We start from the raw sequence: 24,827 nt of genomic DNA, 5'->3' as shown, positions 1-24,827 counted from the left end.
TGTGTACGACCACAGGCATCTGAATGAAGCATAAAAAGAAGGCTCATTAATCATTGAAATCAGTAAAACCATCAGCAGATGATTGTGTGCTTGTGCCAAAGCGTCATAATCAGCACTTGTTTTCATTCATTTCATGAATGAAGGTTTGCTTGTCTTTAAATTTTAAAGAGAATAAGGGTGGGTCTTTTATTGTTCTGTATCAATATGAATTATTTTGAAATGCATCTATTCTATATCATCAAAGTTCGAAGTTGATGATCACATTATATTATGTTGAATGTGACGTTGGTATCATTAACGTATTACGTTTCGTCTCATGCAAGTAGGCACAGTTCTCAATTCTTATGACTGTTGGTTGGCTTACTATGTGACACTCATAAAAAAAAGGTCCGTGTTTGATATCCCGAGTCTGGAGTAACGGGAGCATGTGTGTGTGTGCGTGTGTGTGTGCGTGCGTGTTTGCGTGTGCGTGTATGTGCGTAAGTGTGTGTGCGTGACTGTGTGCATGCGCGCGTGTATGTGTGTGAGTGTGTGTGTGTGCCTGTATGTACCTGTGTCTGTGTTCGTGTGAGGGTCCCATGAGCACTGCCCCCCAAGATATTCACATGGTATAGTGAATTACGGGTAGATAAATCAACGATATAGACCACAACACGCAATTCTACTGGGAGTGTACTTCACTGGGTATCAGGTTAGTAGTACATTGTATCACAGTCTTGTGCAATCAAACGTTTTGGATCTTGTGATGGCGGTTTTGTCCATGACGCTTACAAAAGATAACGGACACTATCTCCTCTTGGGACAAACCATTACATTGAAAACGGTGCTAACTCCAATGAAAGGACACCTTTGGGACGGTCCAAGTGTCCCTACGTCGCATGTGTCCTCTCATGACAGTTTAACTTTGTTAAAGGGAGTGTCCTCTCGTCGCAGGTACAGTGGAACCCCCCTTTTAAGACCTCAGAACAAGGGAAGTCTTAAAATGGAGGTAAATTAACAAAGGTTATGAATTTAAAAAAATCAGAAAAATCAAGGACTTAAAAAGGAGAAAGTCTTAAATTAGGAAGTCTTAAAACCGGGGTTCCACTGTACCTCGGTACTTCCACGAGTGGACCTTTCAGTTAGCTCAAACGTGGCATTATAGTATCTGGTCATTGTGGTAGAACATGTTATGTATGTCACTCACACTGACACACACACACATAAACACAGAGATAAGCACACACACATACACACACACACATAATAGACACACACAAACACTTTTTTGTCCATCAATCCAACCCAAACACACATACCCCCACAGCAGGACTTTTTAACTCTTATTACAGAGCCGTTTGTTTATTGTAAAAAGTTTTCTTTAAATAAAAAGGTTATAAGTCATTTGAGTAGGAAGTACTTCATATGAAGCATCTCCTGCCAACAAAGAAAAACGTACCGAGTACATGTACTGGGAGATATTCGATCCTGTTTACAAAAGATGGGACTATGCCCAAAATAAAAGTGCATAAGAAAATACACAAACAGAAGTGCATGCACCCTAAAAAAAAAAGATAAAACTAAACATAATAATTATGCTGATTAACACAAGCACAAAGTAAAACAAGAAGGGCAAAGCCCATATGACTCACATGCTTGACCTTGACATGACCTTGACCTTCAGGGTCAAGGTCAAATAACTAAACCTAGCAATGACATCATACACTAAGAACTGCTTTACACATTTTTCCTACCAAAATACATGTGACCTTGACCCAAGGTCAAGGTCATCCAAGGTCATGCAACACAAAGCTGTTAATTCAAGACATAGGAAGTACAATGGTGCTTATTGGCTCTTTCTACCATGAGATATGGTCACTTTTAGTGGTTCACTACCTTATTTTGGTCACATTTCATAAGGGTCAAAGTGACCTTGACCTTATGTGACCAAATGTGTCTCATGATGAAAGCATAACATGTGCCCCACATAATTTTTAAGTTTGAAACAGTTATCTTCCATAGTTCAGGGTCAAGGTCACTTCAAAATATGTATACAATCCAACTTTAAAGGACCCTTGCGACCTTGACCTTGAAGCAAGGTCAACCAAACTGGTGTCCAAAGATAGGGCTTACATTGCCCTGTATAGCATACATAGCTAAGGTTGCCATTCTCGATAACTTCAGAAAAAAATGCGAAAATGTGAAAAATGGTCGTTTTTAAGACAACAATTACGGCCCCTGTGACCTTGAACTTGAAGTGAGGTCAAGTTGCCGCACATGTTTTTTGAGATCTTGTAACCATACACCATCAGGCCACATCAGGTGTTGATAGACTTAATAGTGTCCAAGAAATATCCAACGTTAAAGTTTTCCGGACGGACGGACGACTCGGGTGAGTACATAGACTCACTTTTGCTTCGCATGTGAGTCAAAAAACACCACCACAATCAATAGAAACTGAAAAAGGCAAACTGCTAAAACCAAATTTTCATCTAGTGGAACATCTAATTTCAAAAGAGGATAAATTGTGACAAAAACTGGATCTAAAAACCTGCTTCAAACAAAAATAAACCACAGAAAACACATTTAAGATCTCAAAGGGTGCAATACATGAATAAGTAACAAACATGATTGTCAACAAACACTCTGCCCATTGACTAAATATACACCAGAACTAGAGCAAGGGGCTGCAGGTGAGAGGTACCAGAACAAGATAACATTAAAAATGTACAGTACCCGGCGAAAGAAGCGCAACTCATTCGCGCCCACTGTTGCAAGTGATTTTTCGTCATTTTCAAATTTTCATAAAATATAAACCAGATAAGGTACATCAAAAAGGAAGACAGATTCGTGGAGGATATTTTACTGGCTGTACGATTAGTGATATTATTTAATTGTTTTATTGGTTTATTTGTTCATAAACTGTGTTATACAGGGTAGGGGTCAAGCGAGTTGTGATCGCCGGGTACTGTGCACACCAGAAAACAGCAACAAGACAAAATAAATAAATGAACTAGTTTGGCTCAATGTCTTCTTCAGCAAATAAAAGAAGAAGCTCTTCTTGTCTGATTTTCTTCTTTTGTTTTCTGTCGCTTTTTTCGAGACGAGGGTCGTACGTGGTGTATGTGTGTGTGTGTGTCTGTCTGTCTGCGTGTGTGTGTGAGTAGAGCAATTCAGACCAAACTACTGGACCGATCTTTATGAAATTTGACATGAGAGTTCCTGGGAATGATATCCCCGGACGTTTTTTTTAATTTTTTCGATAAATACTTTTGATGACGTCATATCTTGCTTTTTGTAAAAGTTGAGGCGGCACTGTCATTTTTTGAAATGTTTGTAAAGCAATCTTCGACGAAGGCCGGACTTTGGTATTGCATTTCAGCTTGGTGGCTAAAAAATTAATTAATGACTTTGGTCATTAAAAATCTGAAAATTCTAATTTTTTTTTATTTTTATATAAAACGATCCAAATTTACGTTCATCTTATTCTACATCATTTCCTGATTCCAAAAACATATAAATATGTTATATTTGGATTAAAAACAAGCTCTGAAAATTAAAAATATAAAAATTATGATCAAAATTAAAATTTCCGAAATCGATTTAAAAACAATTTCATCTTATTCCTTGTCGGTTCCTGATTCCAAAAACATATAGATATGATATGTTTGGATTAAAAACACGCTCAGAAAGTTCAAACGAAGAGAGGTACAGAAAAGCGTGCTATGCAGCACAGCGAAACCACTACTGCGCTAAACAGGCTCATCAGTTTCACTTCGTTTTGCACAAGCGGCGGACTACGGTCATTGTGAAAAAATGCAGTGCGTTCAGTTTCATTCTGTGAGTTCCACAGCTTGACTAAATGTAGTAATTTCGCCTTACGCGACTTGTCTTTTATTTGCTGAAGAAGACATTGTGTCGAAACTAGTTCTTTTTTTGTTGTTGCAGTTTTCTGGTGAGTACATTTTTAATGTTATCTTGTTCTAGATACTCGTACATCGTTCAGTCATTTAGGAAAATGGGACACACAATCATATTCTATAGCTGGATAAAACAGGAAGGGTGCATGTTTTGGACTTCTGTCAAACAGAATGAAAAAGGAAAAAATCTACATTAAAACAAATGATACGAAAGATACTTCTTTCCCGTTTAAATAATTATGTTTTTCTTTCTTTCTTTATTTGGTGTTTAACGTCGTTTTCAACCACGAAGGTTATATCGCGACGGGGAAAGGGGGGAGATGGGATAGAGCCACTTGTCAATTGTTTCTTGTTCACAAAAGCACTAATAAAAAATTTGCTCCAGGGGCTTGCAACGTAGTACAATGTATTACCTTACTGGGAGAATGCAAGTTTCCAGTACAAAGGACTTAACATTTCTTACATACTGCTTGACTAAAATTGACTCCAGGATGTTGATTTAATAAAAAGAAATGTAAACAACAAAAAGAAAAAAAGTGTTGCTGCATTTTCAATTTCAGGCATAATTAAAACAAAAAATCCTTGTTTAAGCTTCTGAGCTGAAATGCAATAAAGTTAGAAAGGAAACAAACTTGTATCAGTCCCACACAGCCATACGGGTTGAAGAGACGTTTAAAAACACAAAAACAACCAACTTAAATGAAATCCCATATTCCAGACAGGTTCAAAGATTGTTTGACAAGAATGTCAATGAATGTGATTACAAAATGGTGTTGCCACGGTTCTCCCTCAACTTTTTTTTAACAGACAGAATTCATAAGTAAAATTTCACAAACATTGGTCAAGTAGTTTTATGGGAATTGCTGTACACACACACACACACACACACACACACACACACACACACACACACACACACACACACACACACACACACACACACACACACACACACACACACACACACACGTAAAGTATTGACTTAATGTCAAAAGGAAAATAAAACATCCATGAACTGGATTTGCGTAGGATTCAATGTACACCACCCCATCGCGTTGCTGAAGTGGCCATCACAGGTTGTTTGAGCATAAAAGAAGGTACTCCCCTTTCAGTTTTGAAATCATCATCGTTATCATGAAACATTCCTACATAGCACTATTCACCGCAAAATAGCAGTATCACGGCACTTTAAAAACATTAAAAGAACCAAAAAATGCATTGCACTAATCCTCAATTTTCAGCTGAAGCATCTACAGTGATTGAAGAGTTAGTTATATAATCAGAAATACTGTGCTCAGGAAAAAAACGTCCACACTACAACTAAACATACAAAAGCATATTGTCCTCATTTGTTCTTTTACAAAGAGACCAAGGTATCATCTTCTTTGTAAAAACATGAGTACATAATTTGTTGGTCTTTTTATTTCTCTTTCTCACACAGTCTTCTTCTTCTGCATTCTGGTTGCCATGCTGAAACAAACTCAAACAGCAACCTACAGTCAACACACATTGTAATTCAATCAAGTTTGCGTTTTAAGGAAACAGATCCTGTGATTGGTCAGAATGCCCCAACTCATTAAAAATTACCGGTCATTAATTGTTGATAACCACTCGCTAAAAAATCCATTAACAACCTGCTGGCGAGGCGCATTGATTCAGCCTCAACTAGTCTCGGTTAGCTTTGAGGGTAATTTTACAAGTAGGAAATATGAAGGCCAACGAAATACCGAGACCATAAGGTATGCGAAGTGATGACGTCGAATACGTGACGTAAGTTGATGCATGAATTCTTCCGGACTACGCCAGTCAATTCCAAAGATCGCTTTTGTGATGAAAAGAATTTGTTTTAGAGGTTGCTGTCCAGAAACCCGTCAAAAAAGAAGGGAAAATGTGTGTGAAAGAAAACAAAACAGGAGCAGAGTGATACGATAGGAATACAGCTATATCACCCTCTCTTCGCCAGCTATATCACCCTCTCTTCACTAGCTATACCACCCTCTCTTCACTAGCTATGCCACCCTCTCTTCACTAGCTATACCACCCTCTCTTCACCAGCTATATCACCCTCTCTTCACCAGCTATATCACCCTCTCTTCACCAGCTATACCACCCTCTCTTCACCAGCTATACCACCCTCTCTTCACCAGCTATACCACCCTCTCTTCACCAGCTATACCACCCTCTCTTCACCGGCTATACCACCCTCTCTTCACTAGCTATATCACCCTCTCTTCAGACAGGAGAAGGGCATGTGGAGCCGTCTGCTGAAGGTGAAAAACAAGGTAAAGCTAATTCTTTGTGTCCTTCTCTAATACATTCTTAAAATGTTGGAACCAATCATCTAAAGTAATGTTATGACGCGGCTGCGTTTTCCTACGTGAAAGTTTCTTCATAGTTTCCCAAAATAGTTTCTGCGATTTTACTGAGTTGCTCAAGTCAGCGATTAGACCAGCGTTGTAGCTTTTCTTTTTCCTAACAATCAGGTATTTATATTCACGCCTAGCAATGCAATATATATTTTTATCAATAACATCTTTTGATTTTCTACATTTATGTAACATCTTACGGACATGACTTCTTGCTGTTTGACATTCGTGGTCAAACCATTCTCTCTGTAACGACTTACCACCCATTGAAATTCTTTTCTTCATGCATTCAGCTTGCTGTTTTATAACATCATTAAACATGTTCAGTGCGGCGTTAACATCTGTCTCAATTAAGGCAGCAGCATTGACAAGTTCGTACTGTACATCACCTGAGTTCATTAGAGAGGAGAAGGCAGCCGCACATTCAGTCTTCCAACAATATTTGACAACAAATTCGTCAACCTCACAACCAGCTTCATTCATAATGGCATTCGGCATACATCTTTTAACATTCAAAGCCAACTCCACCGGCATATGGTCTGATTCAATACGCTCTAAAACATTCAACTTGCATTTATCCGCCGCTGATTCAAATAGATTTACAGACATCAAAAAGTAGTCATTCACACTGTTTCCACTGTCAGAAATAAATGTGTATCGTCCACGAAGGTCACCTTGACACATTCCATTTAGAATACACAATCCGAAACCAGTACACATACAAAGCACCCTCTCTTCACTAGCTATACCACCCTCTCTTCACTAGCTATATCACCCTCTCTTCACTAGCTATACCACCCTCTTTTCACCAGCTATACCACCCTCTCTTCACTAGCTATATCACCCTCTCTTCACTAGCTATACCACCCTCTCTTCACTAGCTATACCACCCTCTCTTCACTAGCTATACCACCCTCTCTTCACTAGCTATACCACCCTCTCTTCACTAGCTATACCACCCTCTCTTCACTAGCTATACCACCCTCTCTTCACTAGCTATACCACCCTCTCTTCACTAGCTATACCACCCTCTCTTCACTAGCTATATCACCCTCTCTTCACTAGCTATACCACCTTCTCTTCACTAGCTATACCACCCTCTCTTCACTAGCTATATCACCCTCTCTTCACTAGCTATACCACCCTCTCTTCACTAGCTATATCACCCTCTCTTCACTAGCTATACCACCCTCTCTTCACTAGCTATATCACCCTCTCTTCACTAGCTATACCACCCTCTTTTCAGCAGCTATATCACCCTCTTTTCACCAGCTATATCACCCTCTTTTCACTAGCTATACCACCCTCTTTTCACCGGCTATATCACCCTCTTTTCACCAGCTATACCACCCTCTCTTCACCAGCTATACTACCCTCTTTTCACCAGCTATACCACCCTCTTTTCACCAGCTATACCACCCCCTTTTCACCAGCTATACCACCCTCTTTTCACCAGCTATACCACCCTCTTTTCACCAGCTATACCACCCTCTTTTCACCAGCTATACCACCCTCTCTTCACTGTGACACAGCTACAGCCCAGCAGAAACACACTGCACAGAATTCCTTCAGTCAATCAGTCAATCACAGTATGGAGCCCTACTGTCTCCTTTCTTTCTTGCTGAGCGGCATTGTCATATATTAGTTTTTCTAGAATGAAGTTGGGGTCGATAAAGTCGGAGGGATCCTCAAAGCGCTCGTCATCAGTGTAGGTGCCGAGGCCTAAATCAGAATTGCTCTCGCTATCGTCAGTGCAGGAGAACTCGTACGTCTCTGCCTCCCACTCCTTCTCCTCCAGTTTGGGTAGTCTCACCACTTTTTCTGTGTTGGAAGATAGTATCAGTTCTGAGTAAACAAAATGGTGTCAGGAAAACATCAACAACGACAAAACTTCCCAACCAAATAAAAACAACAACAAACAAACAAACAAAGACGCAAAAGATGTAACACACTTGTATATAATTTGAGTAATCTAAGGCACATTCTTGGTCAAAACAGTTGGGCTCATCGTCTCAGATCTGCCCAGGCTTTGTAATAGGATAAGACCATCCCTCCACATGTTCACATACCAAATATGAACAGTATGAATTAATTTCTTTCTGAGGGGCCCGGGTAGCTCAGGTGGTAGAGCACTGGACTTGTGATCGAGAGGTCGCTGGTTCGAATCCGGGCCGGGACGGACACGGGTCAACTTTATGTGCAGACCCAGAGACGGTATCCATCTCCCACCCCTGTGTCACCACAATGGCACGTTAAAGATCTTGGTCATTCTACCATAAGTGCAGATGGCTGATACCACCTAAACACGCAAACATCAAAAAGCCGTGAGGGCGTAAAACTCGAATCGTATAAACCAATTCATGTCCAATATAGGCAATTAAGACCTGACGGACAATAAGCCCCTTAAAATTTACTCTTTTTTTTTTCCTTCAAAATCCAACAGCTGCATTCACAAAAATTTTTTTTTAAATTTCCCATTGTGCACAGAGAGCACCCAGGCTGTTCAGTTTTGGTATGTGACCAAATGGAGGGATGGTCTTATCCCATGTAGCACCCAGGCTGTTCAGTTTTGGTATGTGACCAAGTGGAGGGATGGTCTTACCCCATGTAGCACCCAGACTGTTCATTGTTGGTATGTGACCAAATGGAGGGATGGTCTTATCCCATGTAGCACCCAGGCTGTTCAGTTTTGGTATGTGACCAAGTGGAGGGATGGTCTTATCCCATGTAGCACCCAGGTTGTTCATTGTTGGTATGCGACCAAGTGGAGGGATGGTCTTATCCCATGTAGCACCCAGACTGTTCAGTGTTGGTATGTGACCAAGTGGAGGGATGGTCCTATCCCATGTAGCACCCAGGTTGTTCAGTGTTGGTATGTGTCCAAGTGGAGGGATGGTCCTATCCCATGTAGCACCCAGACTGTTCAGTGTTGGTATGTGACCAAGTGGAGGGATGGTCCTATCCCATGTAGCACCCAGGCTGTTCAGTGTTGGTATGTGACCAAGTGGAGGGATGGTCTTACCCCATGTAGCACCCAGACTGTTCATTGTTGGTATGTGACCAAATGGAGGGATGGTCGTATCCCATGTAACACCCAGGCTGTTCATTGTTGGTATGTGACCAAGTGGAGGGATGGTCTTATCCCATGTAGCACCCAGGCTGTTCAGTTTTGGTATGTGACCAAGTGGAGGGATGGTAGTATCCCATGTAGCACCCAGACTGTTCATGTTTGGTATGTGACCAAGTGGAGGGATGGTCGTATCCCATGTAGCACCCAGACTGCTCATTGTTGGTATGTGACCAAGTGGAGGGATGGTCTTATCCCATGTAGCACCCAGGCTGTTCAGTTTTGGTATGTGACCAAATGGAGGGATGGTCTTATCCCATGTAGCACCCAGGCTGTTCTTTTTTGGTATGTGACCAAATGGAGGGATGGTCTTATCCCATTACAAAGCCTGACCAGATCTTAGACGGTGAGTAGATCTGTTTTCACGAGAAGGAGAATGGCTTTTATGTTCCTTTTGCTGAATGTGCCCAGAGAAAGGCACAGAAAACGTATCCTCCAATCCAAAATGAATAAAACAAAAAAAAGGGAACAAAAAAGGCTGGTAGTGAAAATCAATTATTATTGGTTTCAAGGCGGAATGATGGCACTGACCTCTGGCCAGCTGGGTGATGTTGTCAGGGTCGTCCACTTCAGAGTCCGAGCTGTCCACCAGGTGTTCGTAGTCAGGGGTCAAATTGGTGAACTGCACAGAAAAATACACAGTATGCTACACTGAAAGTGAAATAGTTGGCAGGTCTGAGACAGGAGAAGAAAGGTGGAAAGAAGAGTGGGATAGATGAGACAACCAAAGAATTAGCTTTACCTTGTTTTTCACCTTCAGCAGACGGCTCCACATGCCCTTCTCCTGTTTGGCAAGGGAGAGAATCACCTCCTGCTGGTGAACATTCACACGACATTTCTCTGGCACCAGCCCTCCGAACAGGGTGTAGGCAAAGCCGTACCTCACACCTGACATCTCATGCCTGCGTGGAACAAAATGTATGCTTGTGTAAGACAACGTGAAATCATTATAACTCCAGGGTAGTGTTGTTCTCAGGCCTAAATCTTGGTAGAATACTTGTTTGATCTGACGCATTTGGTCTGACCCTTGGATAGTCGACCGTTTGATTAGATTTGACACGTAGGTCTTCTCGCATCAGTTTTTCTATCAAGCGAACAAAGTAAGGACATTTGGATCTATAAATAGTTTCAATCCAGTTTCAACTGATCTTCTGTCCTCTGACGCTAGGAACAACACTGCCAGGGTTGTTGTTTTGTGCTGGCAGTTTTCAAAACACTGATGGTTCTTTTACGTTGCTGAAAATTTTGTCCTCATTTTAACACCTCTGCCAAAAAAAATTCAAGATAAGGGGAAAAGTGACCCCAGTGACTGCTATAAACTTTTCATGGCAATTGTGGCAAATGACGGAAGACAATAAATCATAGCAACATGTCTGATATCTATATATATATACGACTTGTGTCTGTGTGTCTGTTCGGGATGCACGGCCAAAGTTCTCGATGGATCTGCTTCAAATTTGGTGGGCATATTCAGCTAGACCCCGGACACAACCTGGTCGATGAGAATTTTCAACACGTGCTCTCAGCGCGCAGCGCTGAACCGATTTTGGTTTTTCTGTTCATTTCACCATTCCCAGTAACTCTTCCTTATCTTCTCCAGTGTTTTGCGTTTATCTCCCTTCCTTCGTGTGGCATCAATCCATATTCCCGTTACTACGTTACTATTTTTAGAAGGTCACTGCACGTTACTATTTTTAGAAGGTCTCCAGTGTTTTGCGCGTTTATCTCCTTTCTTTCGTGCGCCGGCAAAGCCGGCGTACACCCGGCTCCCAGGCGCAGCCTGGTATTCGGCTCTACTTCTTCCCGGCGAAGCCGGTACCCGGCAAAGCGGGTAATCATCTAGTTCTTATATATTTACACTGTTAATTTCTTATCTTCATGGTATTTCTAAAGAAAGATAAAATGTACACCAACCTTCAGATAATTTTCAACTAGCAGATGATTAGTTTTTTCGTAGTTTTTTTATTTGTACTTTATTTAACTGTTTTGAAAGAACCAAAAATCTGCATTATACCCCATACCAAGAAAGCGGGGTTTTTGAATAAATTAAGCCATTCTACGGAATCTGATGCACAGTACTTAGTTTATGTTTTCCGCCAGCAGGCATTTTGGCCATACTCACATGAAATGCACTTGGTTTTGCGTGATTGTGAAGTCCTTCTCTCTGGCCCCTCGCACAGAGACGGTCAGCAGGACGCGGAAACTGTTCTGTGACCACTTCACCAACGGTGCTTGTCTGTCATCATAAAAATAAAAATAATGCATAATATTTCAAACCCGCATATATCCCAGGTTAAACCCTGCTCAAAGCACTGTACCAACATAGCATTATCTACAGTGCATTCACATACATATCAAATAATAACCCGTTGCACTATAATACATTATGTAGTGATTAAACATCGAGTCGGAATTCCGACAAAAACTCATTTTTACCAGCCATTTAGGCAGCCATACTTCAATTTTTGGGGAAAAACTCACTTACAAACAGTGCTGGTGTCTACACTAATACCTGAGATTCAGAACTGAAGCGTCAATAATTTGCATCCACTAAGAATACTAGAATCTTTCACTGCAAAAGTTAACTCACAGAGACCCAGCGGTGGGAGCGGCAGAGTGGACATCCACGTGGACACCAGACATGACTTCTTGTTGCGGCACAGCGACGGCCAGTGACGTGTTTAGCTCCTCGCACAGCTCTCTGGCAGGACTCTGCAGGCCTCCCGCCACCAGGCTACACAACACGCACACATTAAACACACTTATTAAAATTTAAACCCACACATTAAACATTAAACACATACACATACCACACACACATTAAACACATTCACATTAAACACATACATACACACATACCACACATTAAACACACCCAAACACATATAAAACACATATACATTAAACACACAGTCACACAACACACACATACCACACACACTGAACACATATACATTAAACACACACAGTCACACAACACACAAACACACACATCAAGCTTATATGCCATTTTGGAACAATATAACTATGATCTAAACTACTGAAGATTGATTCAGGATTTAAGACACATTATAAGCACCCTATGACTTAAACATTTGCCATGAATCAACATGCCAGCTCCTTCCTGAAGACAGCATTGTGTTCTTGTAGACTTCATTTTCAAGAAGTTTACTGATAGAAACATTTTATTATCTGTGCAATCTCTTCACATTCTTTTTACTAAGGGTAGTGGGGGTGTAGGTTAGGGGTAGCAGTGCCAAAGATGTGGGCAGTTGGGTGATCTGCTGACTCCTTATATCAAGCCGGACTGTCTTCTGCTCCGAAAGTTTTTCATTGTGTGAATAGAACATGTTAAAACACTACTCTCTGATTTCCAATATGCAACCCCTCTTTTGTACATACCGTACTTTCCGGGTCATAAGGCGCGACTTTTTTCCTCGAGTTCGACCCCTGCGTCTTGTATAACGAAGCGCCTAATCCAGGTATGAAATACGAAAAAAATCAAAGAGACCGCTTGAGTACCAGTCAAACAACTTGTGATAATGCATGTTTCAGCTACTAGGTACTGCCCTGCCTTTGATCTGGCGGCACACACAGATTTCCACTCTGTTAAACTCGGTCACTGACCGGTCACTGACCCCGGTGCAGGAAGTGTTTCCTCTCTCAGATATGACAGGGGAACTACCTCTCATGGCAAAAACTGGGTCATTGACCCCTGGGAAGAAGGTCGTGTCTATAAACAAGGCCACCCAGCTATCACAATGCCTTTGATCTGGCCGCACACACAGAGCACACATATTTTCACTCAATTAAAGTCGGTCACTGACCCCGGTGCAGGAAGTGTTTCCTCTCTCAGATATGACAGGGGAACCACCTCTCATGGCAAAAACTGGGTCATTTTGGTGCGCCCTATCGGCCCCCTGCGTCCAATGGGTGACTGGATTACAATTTTTTTTAAAAAGAAGGGGGTGCGTCTTGTATAACGAAGCGCCTTGTCACCCGGAAAGTATGGTACAACTAACTTTTTGTTACATTCCCATAGTTATGACAGAGGTTTCCCTATATTTCTCAGAATTGGATCTTCTTCTGTGTTCATGGGCTGAAACTCCCCCACGTACACTCGTGCAAAAAACACAAGTGGGTTTTTATGTGCATGACCGTTTTTACCCCACCATTCAGCCAGCCATACGCCGCTTTCGGGGAAGAGTAGGATCAATTGCTTGTGTAATTCAATGATAAAAAACAAAGCATCAGTAAAGTGAGACTAGTCCGGAGTGTGGGTGTGACAGGACTCACTCTCTGATGATGAGAACCAACTCTCCCTCCAACAGGATCCGCTTGTTGCGACGGTTTGCTCGGCACAGCGACTGGCAGATCCGCGCACAGTGAAACACACACTGGAACCGCACAGATACATACAGCTATACTTCACTATTTCACTTCACTCCAGACAAATACATACAGCTATACTTCACTATTTTACTTCACTCCACACAAATACATACAGCTATACTTCACTATTTCACTTCACTCCAGACAAATACATACAGCTATACTTCACTATTTCACTTCACTCCACACAAATACATACAGCTATACTTCACTATTTCACTTCACTCCACACAAATACATACAGCTATACTTCACTATTTCACTTCACTCCACACAAATACATACAGCTATACTTCACTATTTCACTTCACTCCAGACAAATACATACAGCTATACTTCACTATTTCACTTCACTCCAGACAAATACATACAGCTATACTTCACTATTTCACTTCACTCCAGACAAATACATACAGCTATACTTCACTATTTCACTTCACTCCAGACAAATACATACAGCTATACTTCACTATTTCACTTCACTCCACACAAATACATACAGCTATACTTCACTATTTCACTTCACTCCACACAAATACATACAGCTATACTTCACTATTTTACTTCACTCCAGACAAATACATACAGCTATACTTCACTATTTCACTTCACTCCAGACAAATACATACAGCTATACTTCACTATTTCACTTCACTCCACACAAATACATACAGCTATACTTCACTATTTCACTTCACTCCACACAAATACATACAGCTATACTTCACTATTTTACTTCACTCTAGACAAAGTATGGTTCAAACCTCCATGATTACTCTTAAATAGACAATGTTTGGAAATACAGTAACCGTGTATACTACATTGGGTGTGCACGTTAAAGATCCCACGATTGACAAAAGGGTCTTTCCTGGCAAAATTGCTTAGGCACAGTTAATAATTGTCTACCATACCCGTGTGACTTGGAATAAGGCCGTGAAAGGTAAATATGCGCCGACATGGCTGCAATCTACTGGCCGTATAAAATTTCATCTCACACGGCATCACTGCAGAGTGCCTAGAACTGTACCCACGGAATATGCGCGATATAAGCCTCATTGATTGATTGATTGATTGATTGTCAAGTTTGTACGGGTTGTGTAAGAGTTGCTTTCCCTTGTTTCCATAAAAACTCTGAGGCAAGCCTACAATCTCACATGTAGTTTGCCTCAGTGTTTCTATGGAAAAGCAAGAAAAACAAGGGAAAGCAACTCTTCCACCACCTATTAAAAACCGGACAACGTTATTTCTGGAATTCGTCTGTAAAACACAAATTTATCTCGCCAAAATTCTGAAAACACACTAGCATACAGGTAGCATACACTGACGTACACCTTTCCATGTTAATGACCAGGGTAACATGATTTGTCTCTACTTCTGATGACTCAGCAAATACCCAAACCATGCAGACACACACTTTAAAGCAGACATTCAAAAATGGAGGGTTTACCACTGACTGAAACATGAAACTGAAAGCACATCAAAACTCAAGAAAAAAAGTTCTGAAAGTCATAGTTTTCAAACAACAAAGCATATGCATATTTATGAGAAAAAGCAGCAAAATAAAAAGCATTTAAAGACAGCATCTATCACTGACAACATTAACACACCGGGAACTTTTCCTACCAGCACTAAGAGAGCACAGTGACTTACATGCTGCGAAGGAGCCTCTCGCATGGTCCCCAGGATTTGTTGTATCGCCCTCTCCCTCAGCAGATCAGCGTGCAAACTGTCACACAGACAGATACAGTGAAAATGCATAGAGTCGGTACAGCACAGTGGAACCTCACACCCCGATTGAACACTCCCTTCCTTTTAAGATCCTGTTTTCTCAGAGTATCTGTACAAAACCCCTGTCAATTTACCCCCATTTTAAGACTGCCTCCTTTATAAGACCTGATTTTCTATGATTTTTTTGAAGTCTTCAAAGGGGGTTCCGCTGTACTACAGCTTTTCTTCCTGCCAAGGACCTAGCTATGCGTTCAAGCCTAAAGCTGATACACACCAGCTGATATGAAGACACTGAATGGATCACAAAAGTAATTACTTTTTATTTTCTAATCACTCAAATCCAAAAACATATAGACTACCAACATTCCAAAATTCAGAATAAAAAACAAAAGAGATGTTTTTTTAGATGCCAGCAAAAATCTTCAGCCTTACTCACATCTATCTCAAACACACACACACACACAAAGTCAAACCAACAAAGATGACAGTACAGCACTCACCTTTCCCATGATGCCATGGCGGCAAGGAGCGCCAGGAGACACTCCTGTGTGTCAGGGTCACTGGTCTCAGCGATAAGGTCAAGGACAGTCTGACTGACCCCCATCTTCTTCACCTCCTCGGCACACCTGCAAGGATGACGTTCAATAGACAATGTTCGCAAATAACTTTGTCGGGTTTGCACGGGTTGTGAGAGTGTCAATACTCTTACTTTTATTGAGTCAAACTTTCCCATGTGACATCATAGGCCAGTTACTAGCGAGGGATGTGTCTGAAACACGTGGACATTACAGGCCAGTTACTAGCGAGGGGTGTGTCTGAAACACGTGGACATTACAGGCCAGTTACTAGCGAGGGATGTGTCTGAAACACGTGGACATTACAGGCCAGTTACTAGCGAGGGGTGTGTCTGAAACACGCAGACAAGGAGAACATGTAGCAAGCTTGCCACACTAAAAGCAAGAGTATTCATTCTTTCACTTCCCATTAAAATCTGACAAGAGTTATTTCTGGAATTCATCTATTGTTTTACACCCAACCTTATCCAGTTTACTGTGTTTCTTGGGCTGGAGATCACGAGAAAAGAAATGTGTGAAAACTGGCTGGGGTACAGGCCGCCGAGACCCAAATCACATCAAGGTCTGAGGGCCAACAAAAAAAGATTCTTCTTTCGTTATTTTCTCCAAGAAAAACTTTTTTGGGAAGACCAATTTTTTAGGGGGAAGACAGACGCTCTCCTCAGAAAATGGTGGATCCGAGGAGACTACTCCAGGTTGTCTTTCTGTACTATTTCCACAATAGGTAGAGTCAGTATCATTCCCACTCAGAGGTGCGAGTAAGCAGTAACAACCAACACTGAACAAAATTATGATTTAGACAAAGGTGATGCACAGAATGCGCAATACTTACACATGTCCTTGCATCAGCACTGACGACAGGAACGAGCACACATGCCTCAACATCTGAAACAACAAATATTAGTCAAAAGCTTCATCAAGTTGATCGTTTGGTACACTATTGCCATCTTCAAACGGTAATCAGCATCATAACAACCCTTGCGTTCTAAAATATAATGCAGACTGTCCAAACTAGAGTTAACCAAACACCCAGAGTCTCTCAACTAACTACCTGTATTCATTCAACTCATCAATCCACAGCATGTTCACATGATTAACTACACTGTAATGCAATTACAAAATGTACCCTTGACTGCCACAATATGTATCAGGTAGGTTTTCTGCGATGATGAAAAAATCAATAATCTGACCACAGAAACGACCGCTGTATATTGCCCTTTGAAGTGCAGCAAAGTGATTGACTCCCCTGCAGACCAATTTCTCAGATTTGGTCTAATTTTTATACCTTGCATGTTATGATTTTCTAGTTGATTTTTAGCTTAATTCTTCCAGCTGTCAATGGGAGGCAGTACAAACCTCAGGTGTGGGGTCATCAGCTTTCAGGATGTCTCCCATGACAGAAATAATCTCCGGGCAGTCCAGACAGGGAGTGAATCTGGCAAACAAGCGTGTAAAACCATAACCAGAGTATTTAACACAACCCAAACACACTCAGAATCACATGCAAGCCGACGTTCTGGCTAAGACATGAGACTGGCATGCACACAAACACGCACGCACGCATGCACGAACACACACAAACACAAGCACACACAAACACAAGCACACACACAAAGACAAGCACACACACACACACACACACACACACACTGGAAGATGTCACAGACACTACCATCACTAAATCCAAGCTGCTTCCTTGCAGACAACAAGCAGGAAAAACTCACCCATCAATCTTGGCCAGTTGAGCAGCGGTGGAGGCAGTTTGCACCTGAACACCTGCTTTACGCATCTGTTTTAACACAACAGCTTGTTTACACCACACCAAACTCCTCACACACAGCATGAGCTGAAAACTAACAATCTTACGCATCTGTTCAAACACAACAGCTTGTTTACACCACACCAAACTCCTCACAAACAGCTTGAGCTGAAAACTAACAATCTTACGCATCTGTTCAAACACAACAGCTTGTTTACACCACACCAAACTCCTCACAAACAGCATGAGCTGAAAACTAACAAACTTACAAGAATTGTAATATTGCCTCATTATACAGACCAAGACATTGGTTTAAGCGTGTTTATTCAAATTCTCATACACACGTTTCAAACAATAACAACATTAAGAACGTTAACAAGCAGATTGCTTATGGACACGTTCTTGAAATTATAATTTCAAGACTAAGACATTGATTCAGACATACGTACAGAGGGGCCCAATAGCCAACTTATGTGCAGACCTGCTAGTGTCTTATTCACCATCCATATGTACACCCAGGCACACGTCAAAGGAAACACGGTAAAGATCCTGTAAGGCCAAAAAAAAAAAATTGTCCGTTTCTGGTCACCCGACCGACCCTAAATTTCGGCACCGACCCTAAACTTTTTTTTCCAAACTCAAAATTTTTTTGATTTTTTTTTGGTGGTAAAGGACAGGGTGAGAAAATGAACAACAAAAACGTGTGAAAACGAAAGTCCGCTGACGATTTGTAAATGTGTTGAGTGTCTTGTCTCTATGTATAGTGAATCCAGTCTCTTTGCGCGATTTTTAAAGTTAGTTTTATTGGTCTACATTTGGGGTAAAAAAAAATAAATAAAAAAAAAATAAAATAAAAATCCCGACCTACCGACCCTATTTTTTTTAGCCATGTTACCAGAAACAGACAATTTTTTTTTGTTGGCCTAATCCATGTCAGAGTTTCGGTTGGTTATAGAAAGACGAAAACGTCCCTTTGGTATACCTAGTTTACAAACACTGGGTAAACATCAAATTAACCGTCTACATGAAAACTGATTTAGCAGGGTAAAATCACAAATGTCCCGAAAGAGCAGAACCAGTGAAGGCCGACTGCACTGACCTGTTCAAGACAAGAGACGAGTTTCAGCATAAGGTCTTTTCCTATCACCGCAGCACACACTCTGAAACACAAACATCACAGTGTTAAGATTATGTCAATTACATTTTCATTCCCTTTACCGTTACGTATTATCATTTAATTTCTAATAAACACAAACATTACAGTGTTAAGAATCAGACACTTATGTTTTTCCTCCGTTTTATTCTTTTTTTTTTTAAATTTGTAATAAATACAAACATTACAGTGTACAGATTATGACACTTATGTTTCAATACATCTCGTTTCTCTCTCTTTTTTTAAGCATCACTGCTACATATATTATCAACAAGCACATTCATTTTGACTGGAAGATGCTCTAGCACACACAAACATTTTCATGTTGGATTGGATTGGATTGGATAAGATTTACAGTCCAGTGAGGTTACAGACCCACATAAGCATTTACAGCATACACACAGATACAAACAGCGTTAAAACAAACCAACTGACAAACATATACCTTTAACAGATAAGTATTCCATTATACATTTGATTGCAGCTCTGTCTGTCTCTCTTTTGTCCAAACACACTGACAACAGTGACACATGCACTCTAACACAATCACCCACTTTCATTTTCAAATTGTGTACTGAAACTGTACATGAACAGTACATGTGGTGATTTTTGTCTGTATGGTTAATTGTTTTATCTAGGGTGTACATTTATATGTTCTATTCTGTATATGCTCTTTTGTAAAGGTCCTAGAGCCATAGGTTAGGCACTTAAAAATGTCCAGTTATTATTATTATTAAACTTACTCAGGACTGGTTTCTGCACATTTCACAATGGCTGCCAGCAGTGTGGACTGGGCGTCACATGACCTGAGATAGCCAATCAGCTTCACTATACTCTGCAATGCTGGATGGTCTTCCTTGGTGCTGCCACTGTGGGGGATAAAAGTGCACTTTGAGAATGAGTATCATTTGTTTCACCATAATTAATCAACTGAAGTTCTTTTCACAGAAGTGTGGAAAATCCTGTCAACATATTTGTCTACTTTTTGTAAAAACATTCATACCCGCCTTGCATGTTGATCTGCCTTTTGTTTATGTACCCAAAAGAGTCCGGCAGAAAAGTCATTTCAGACATAATTTTCTATGAAACCCCCTCCCCACCAATCTCACAATATGCAAAATATTGTCTTTATGTCCGTTTTCCACCTTCCTCATTTTCTTTCACTTCAAGGCTTGCTTTTCTCTTGTCTGTTAAGCAGCCACCTACATATCTGGATGATCTTAGATGATCCATACAATTCTGACAATGTATCAAGCACCATGTATGTTATTCATGCTCAGATGTCAAGAGTTTGGTGGGTAATAGCAACATGAAAATACCCAGCATGCTTCCCCCGAAAGCGGCGTATGGCTGCCTGAATGGCGGGGTAAAAACAGTCATTCACGTAAAAGCCCACTTGTGCAAAAAAACCATGAATAAACATGGGAGTTTCAGCCTATGAGCGAAGAAGAAGAAGAAGATGCTCAGATGAACTATAAATACTACTCACATGATGAAATCTGCAACAATGCCGTCAGCTACCATCTTGGCCAGCTGCTTTGCCCTCTCGCCCTGCAACACAAGGAAGAGAAAGTTACCGTACTTTTCGGACTATAAGGCGCTGCCGTGTATAGGGCGCACCCCCTACTTTTTAAAAAAAAAATGAAAAAAGCCTAGAATAAGGCGATGCCATGGATAAGGCGATGGTGTCGTGCATAAGGCGATGGCATGAAAGAAAAAAATGAAGACACTATGTTCCGCGATCACTTCGGAAACAAAATTTCGGAAACTGACAAGTTTCTCTTCAAAGTCGGGCGATAACTGTTGACACATTGTTGTCTTCATGCGAACCGACAGATTCCTCCGCCGCATAAAACGAAAGCACCATGACGCACTCCCAGTGAATTCGTCAATATTCTTCGCCGCTGCCATCTCCTTTGCCTTCAATCGAACTTGAACGGTTGAAACGCCTCGACCATCGGCCCTTTGAAGATTAACCCAGTCCTCCAACTCTGCCTCAAGCTCTGGCCAGCGTGCACCTTTTCCGCGGAAAGACTTGCGTGACTTTTTACATCCCAACAGCTGACCTCTCTGTTTACGCCATTTGCGAACCATGGATTCATTCAGGCCTAGTTCGAACGCTGCCTTTCGGTTGCTCTCCAGTCGTATCACAAGATCGATGGCTTTAATCTTGAAGGCAGCATCGTATGAAGCTCTCTTCGTTTTCGGCATCTTGACAGTGACAAAGTCGAAGTGCAAGTTGAAGCGGTACCCAGTTGAAGTGTCAAGAGACCGACTGTCGACTGTCGTGTTTCAACGCAACTAGTGTTCAGGTAATTTTTTCGGCGATCAACATTGCTTGAATTGTGTTCACTTAAATGGTTGTTAGTTGCTCATTGATTTCAAGTTCACAGTGCTCGTGAAACCTATTTTATCCGAGAATAAGGCGACGTCGTGTATAAGGCGACCCCACGATTTTAAGTAAAAAAAAAAAATAAAAGTATCGCCTTATAGTCCAAAAAGTACGGTACAGCTGCATGATGACTTTCATTCAATACAGCAAACACCATCTTAGAACAATAAAGTTGGCATCAATAGCCACTTTCCAGAAATAGCTGACAGGATTTTCAAGAGGTGTGGCAGAACAAGCGCCCGGATTTAAACCCGCGACCCTAGGATCATCAGTCCAGTGCTCTACCACCTGAGCTTCCCGGGCCCCCAAGCACCCAGACACTGAGGCAAGCTAGTCAAAGCGAGGCCAAGCGACCACACGCTGTTGACCGGCTTAGACCTGCCATCGCGACGACCAACAGAGGCGCTTAATCTGCCACACTGCTCGAAAATCCTAATTTCCAGAAAACCTCTATTGACAACCTGAACAAGTCAATACAATCTGAGAGAAATCCTATCATGCAGTACCTTGGGTAAAGTTGCATTTCTTCTCGTGTCAACGTTCATGTTCACTCCCACACACCTGTCCAGCTTTGTAGCCCAGATAAGAGCATCCTAGTCGGGGCGGGGATGTAGCTCAGTCGGTAGCGCGCTGGATTTGTATCCAGTTGGCCGCTGTCAGCGTGAGTTTGTCCCCACGTTCGGCGAGAGATTTATTTCTCAGAGTCAGCTTTGTGTGCAGACTCTCCTGGGTGTCCGAACACCCCCGTGTGTACACGCAAGCACAAGACCAAGTGCGCACAAAAAAGATCCTGTAATCCATGTCAGAGTTCGGTGGGTTATAGAAACACGAAACGGTCATACACGTAAAATTCCGCTCGTGTAAAAAACACGAGTGTACGTGGGAGTTTGAGCCCACGAACGCAGAAGAAGAAGAAGAGCATCCTAGAAAGTTAACACACGCCAACAATCAACAACCGGGCTGCTTTCAGAATGGATTTGTTTTCCCGTTGAATCAGTTTCATGAGTGACATCTCTACCTTCTTCTTCTTCTGCGTTCGTGGGCTCAAACTCCCCCGTACACTCGTGTTTTTGCACGAGTGAAATTTTACGTGTATGACCGTTTTTACCCCGCCATTTAGGCAGCCATACGCCGCTTTCGGAGGAAGCATGCTGGGTATTTTCGTGTTTCTATAACCCACCGAACTCTGACATTGATTACAGGATCTTTTCCGTGCGCATTTGGTCTTGTGCTTGCGTGTACACACGAAGGGGGATAAGCCACTAAGCAGGTCTGCACATAAGTTGACCTGGGAGATCGGAAAAATCTCCACACTTAACCCACCAGGCGGCCGCAGCGGGGATTCGAACCCTCGACCTTCTGATTAAGAGGCCGACGTCTTACCACCCCGCCACAGCGCCCGTCAACCATCTGTATCAATCTGCTTCATTCATTCTGCATATAAAGCAGCCAGACTGTTGATCTTCAGTCAGACTGTTGCAGGGATCGCGTTTACCGGTAATTTCCGGTATTTTACCGGTTAAGATTCGCCAATACCGGAAAAAAAAGTGGATGTCGGTCAGACGTACCGATTGTTATTTGGTTTGACCGGTAAAAAAAAGTAGTAATTACAAAAATCGTTTGTCAGTACGAGGGGAGAGAGAGAGAGAGAGAGAGAGAGAGAGAGAGAGAGAGAGAGAGAGAGAGAGAGAGAGAGAGAGAGAGAGAGAGAGAGAGAGAGAGAGAGAGAGAGAGAGAGAGAGAGAGAGAGAGAGAGAGAGAGAGAGAGAGAGAGAGAGAGAGAGAGAGAGAGAGAGAGAGAGAGAGTCAGACTCAGACTCAGAACTTTATTACAAAAGGAGAGAGAGAGAGAGAGATTTGGATGGCTTGTTGTGACAGCGCTACAATGTTGCGATTATGTCTCCATTGATGACACTTGATGTCAAGGTGTCAAACATGACGTCAAAAATAACAAGGAGGCGAGCTCCGAAATGTCTTTCAGTACGATTGTGCCAGATCTAAAGTATATTTGCTAGCAGATTATTTGAGCAATGTAGGTGATCAGGGAGCGGAGAAATCTTTCTTGTCGCCGAGAAAAAGATCTACACACACAGACATCAGACATCATACTTTTCGCGCCATTTCTTTCGGTTCCCGGTCCATCGTAAAATCTTTCAGTTTATGAGAAACTGAAAGACAATAAGGGACGGCGTCTAACTATAGCCGACATAGCATCATACCGGGAAATCACGTACTCACACCAGCTTAGATCTTTGTCTACATACAGTTGATTATTGTGAGGCGAAAGTGAAACGGTAACAGTAAGTAACTAGTGAGTAAGTCTTCCAGTTGCGTGATTACTATTTGCTTTCCTATTTTATTTCGGAAGTCTGTCTCTCTCTCTCTCTCTCTCTCTCTCTCTCTCTCTCTCTCTCTCTCTCTCTCTCTCTCTCTCTCTCTCTCTCTCTCTCTCTCTCTCTCACAGCGGCTGCTGATGTGTCACTGTCAAGTTGTGCGACAGTTGCTTTGAGGGGGGGAGAGAAAAAACGTCCGCATATCACTGACATTGATTTAATGTATTGTAAGTCATTGTTTGTCTTTTACTGGTTGCCTTGGCAAGCTTACCGATTTTCGTGAGAGCCTTGTAGCCAGCTCATGACGTCATACCGGTTTGAAAAATACCTAGCGCGATCACTGTGTTGATCTTCAGTATAAGTCCAAGTGAAAGAATGCTCTTATTCCATGCAAATCCCAGGCCTGATCCGTGGCTGTGACTATGCGTAATGGTGTGTGCAGGAAGGATGGTGTTTTTAAACCGCACTCATCATTTTGGGGACACAACTCCATGAAAAATCAAAATAAACTTTTGCTCGAGGTCATGCCCTAGTTGCTTCTTCTTCTTCTTCGTTCGTGGGCTGAAACTCCCACGTACACTCGTGTTTTTTGCACGAGTGGAATTTTACGTGTATGACCGTTTTTTACCCCGCCATTTAGGCAGCCATACGCCGTTTTCGGGGGAACCCTAGTTGCTTATTTGTAATTCTTCTATGATATATATTTTGAATAACATTTTGTTTCAACCACAAATGAAGGACTGACCTCAGCCCAGTAGAGGGCAGCACACTGGTCGCAGATCTTTTCCTCAAGGTCCTTGTACAACTTTCGGCTGTTGAATGTCACTCTGGGGAACAAATCCTGAAAACCAAAACATGAATATGTGCAGTCTTACACACACACACTTACTAACACACTCACTTGCTCTTTTTTCTCTCTCAGTCTCTTCACAGACACACACACAGACACCCCCCCCCCCCCCTCTCCAAATTCAGATGAATAATATAAACCTTAAAATACTTCAACTGGTTTCATAATTTCATAAATAATGCTACATATTTCAATCAATCAATGAATGAGGCTTATATCGCGCATATTCCGTGGGTACAGTTCTAGGCGCTCT

The 24,827-nt window shown here is 41.7% G+C and overlaps 1 protein-coding gene across 1 annotated transcript in view; it reads right to left on the bottom strand.

Annotated features, from left to right (window-relative positions):
* Nucleotides 1-1,310: 1,310 nt before the first annotated feature.
* LOC138976380 (uncharacterized) overlaps nucleotides 1,311-24,827 on the bottom strand; it is a 98,236-nt gene continuing 74,719 nt past the window's right edge. The window contains exons 34-48 of the mRNA XM_070349267.1: nucleotides 24,470-24,565; nucleotides 20,489-20,550; nucleotides 19,743-19,868; nucleotides 18,946-19,006; nucleotides 17,812-17,876; nucleotides 17,444-17,522; nucleotides 16,920-16,972; nucleotides 16,013-16,138; nucleotides 15,435-15,510; nucleotides 13,689-13,789; nucleotides 11,983-12,126; nucleotides 11,515-11,628; nucleotides 10,135-10,294; nucleotides 9,924-10,014; nucleotides 1,311-8,086 (exon numbers count right to left, since the gene is read on the bottom strand). Coding sequence (XP_070205368.1) covers nucleotides 7,842-8,086; nucleotides 9,924-10,014; nucleotides 10,135-10,294; nucleotides 11,515-11,628; nucleotides 11,983-12,126; nucleotides 13,689-13,789; nucleotides 15,435-15,510; nucleotides 16,013-16,138; nucleotides 16,920-16,972; nucleotides 17,444-17,522; nucleotides 17,812-17,876; nucleotides 18,946-19,006; nucleotides 19,743-19,868; nucleotides 20,489-20,550; nucleotides 24,470-24,565 — 1,599 coding nt within the window. The 3' untranslated portion in view covers nucleotides 1,311-7,841. The remainder of the gene's footprint in view (nucleotides 8,087-9,923; nucleotides 10,015-10,134; nucleotides 10,295-11,514; nucleotides 11,629-11,982; nucleotides 12,127-13,688; nucleotides 13,790-15,434; nucleotides 15,511-16,012; nucleotides 16,139-16,919; nucleotides 16,973-17,443; nucleotides 17,523-17,811; nucleotides 17,877-18,945; nucleotides 19,007-19,742; nucleotides 19,869-20,488; nucleotides 20,551-24,469; nucleotides 24,566-24,827) is intronic.

The sequence above is a fragment of the Littorina saxatilis genome, linkage group LG1 (genome assembly GCF_037325665.1).
Source record: "Littorina saxatilis isolate snail1 linkage group LG1, US_GU_Lsax_2.0, whole genome shotgun sequence".
Classification (NCBI taxonomy): domain Eukaryota; kingdom Metazoa; phylum Mollusca; class Gastropoda; order Littorinimorpha; family Littorinidae; genus Littorina; species Littorina saxatilis.
Note: the sequence above shows the minus strand (reverse complement) of the source record. Positions and strands in the feature narration are given on the sequence as shown.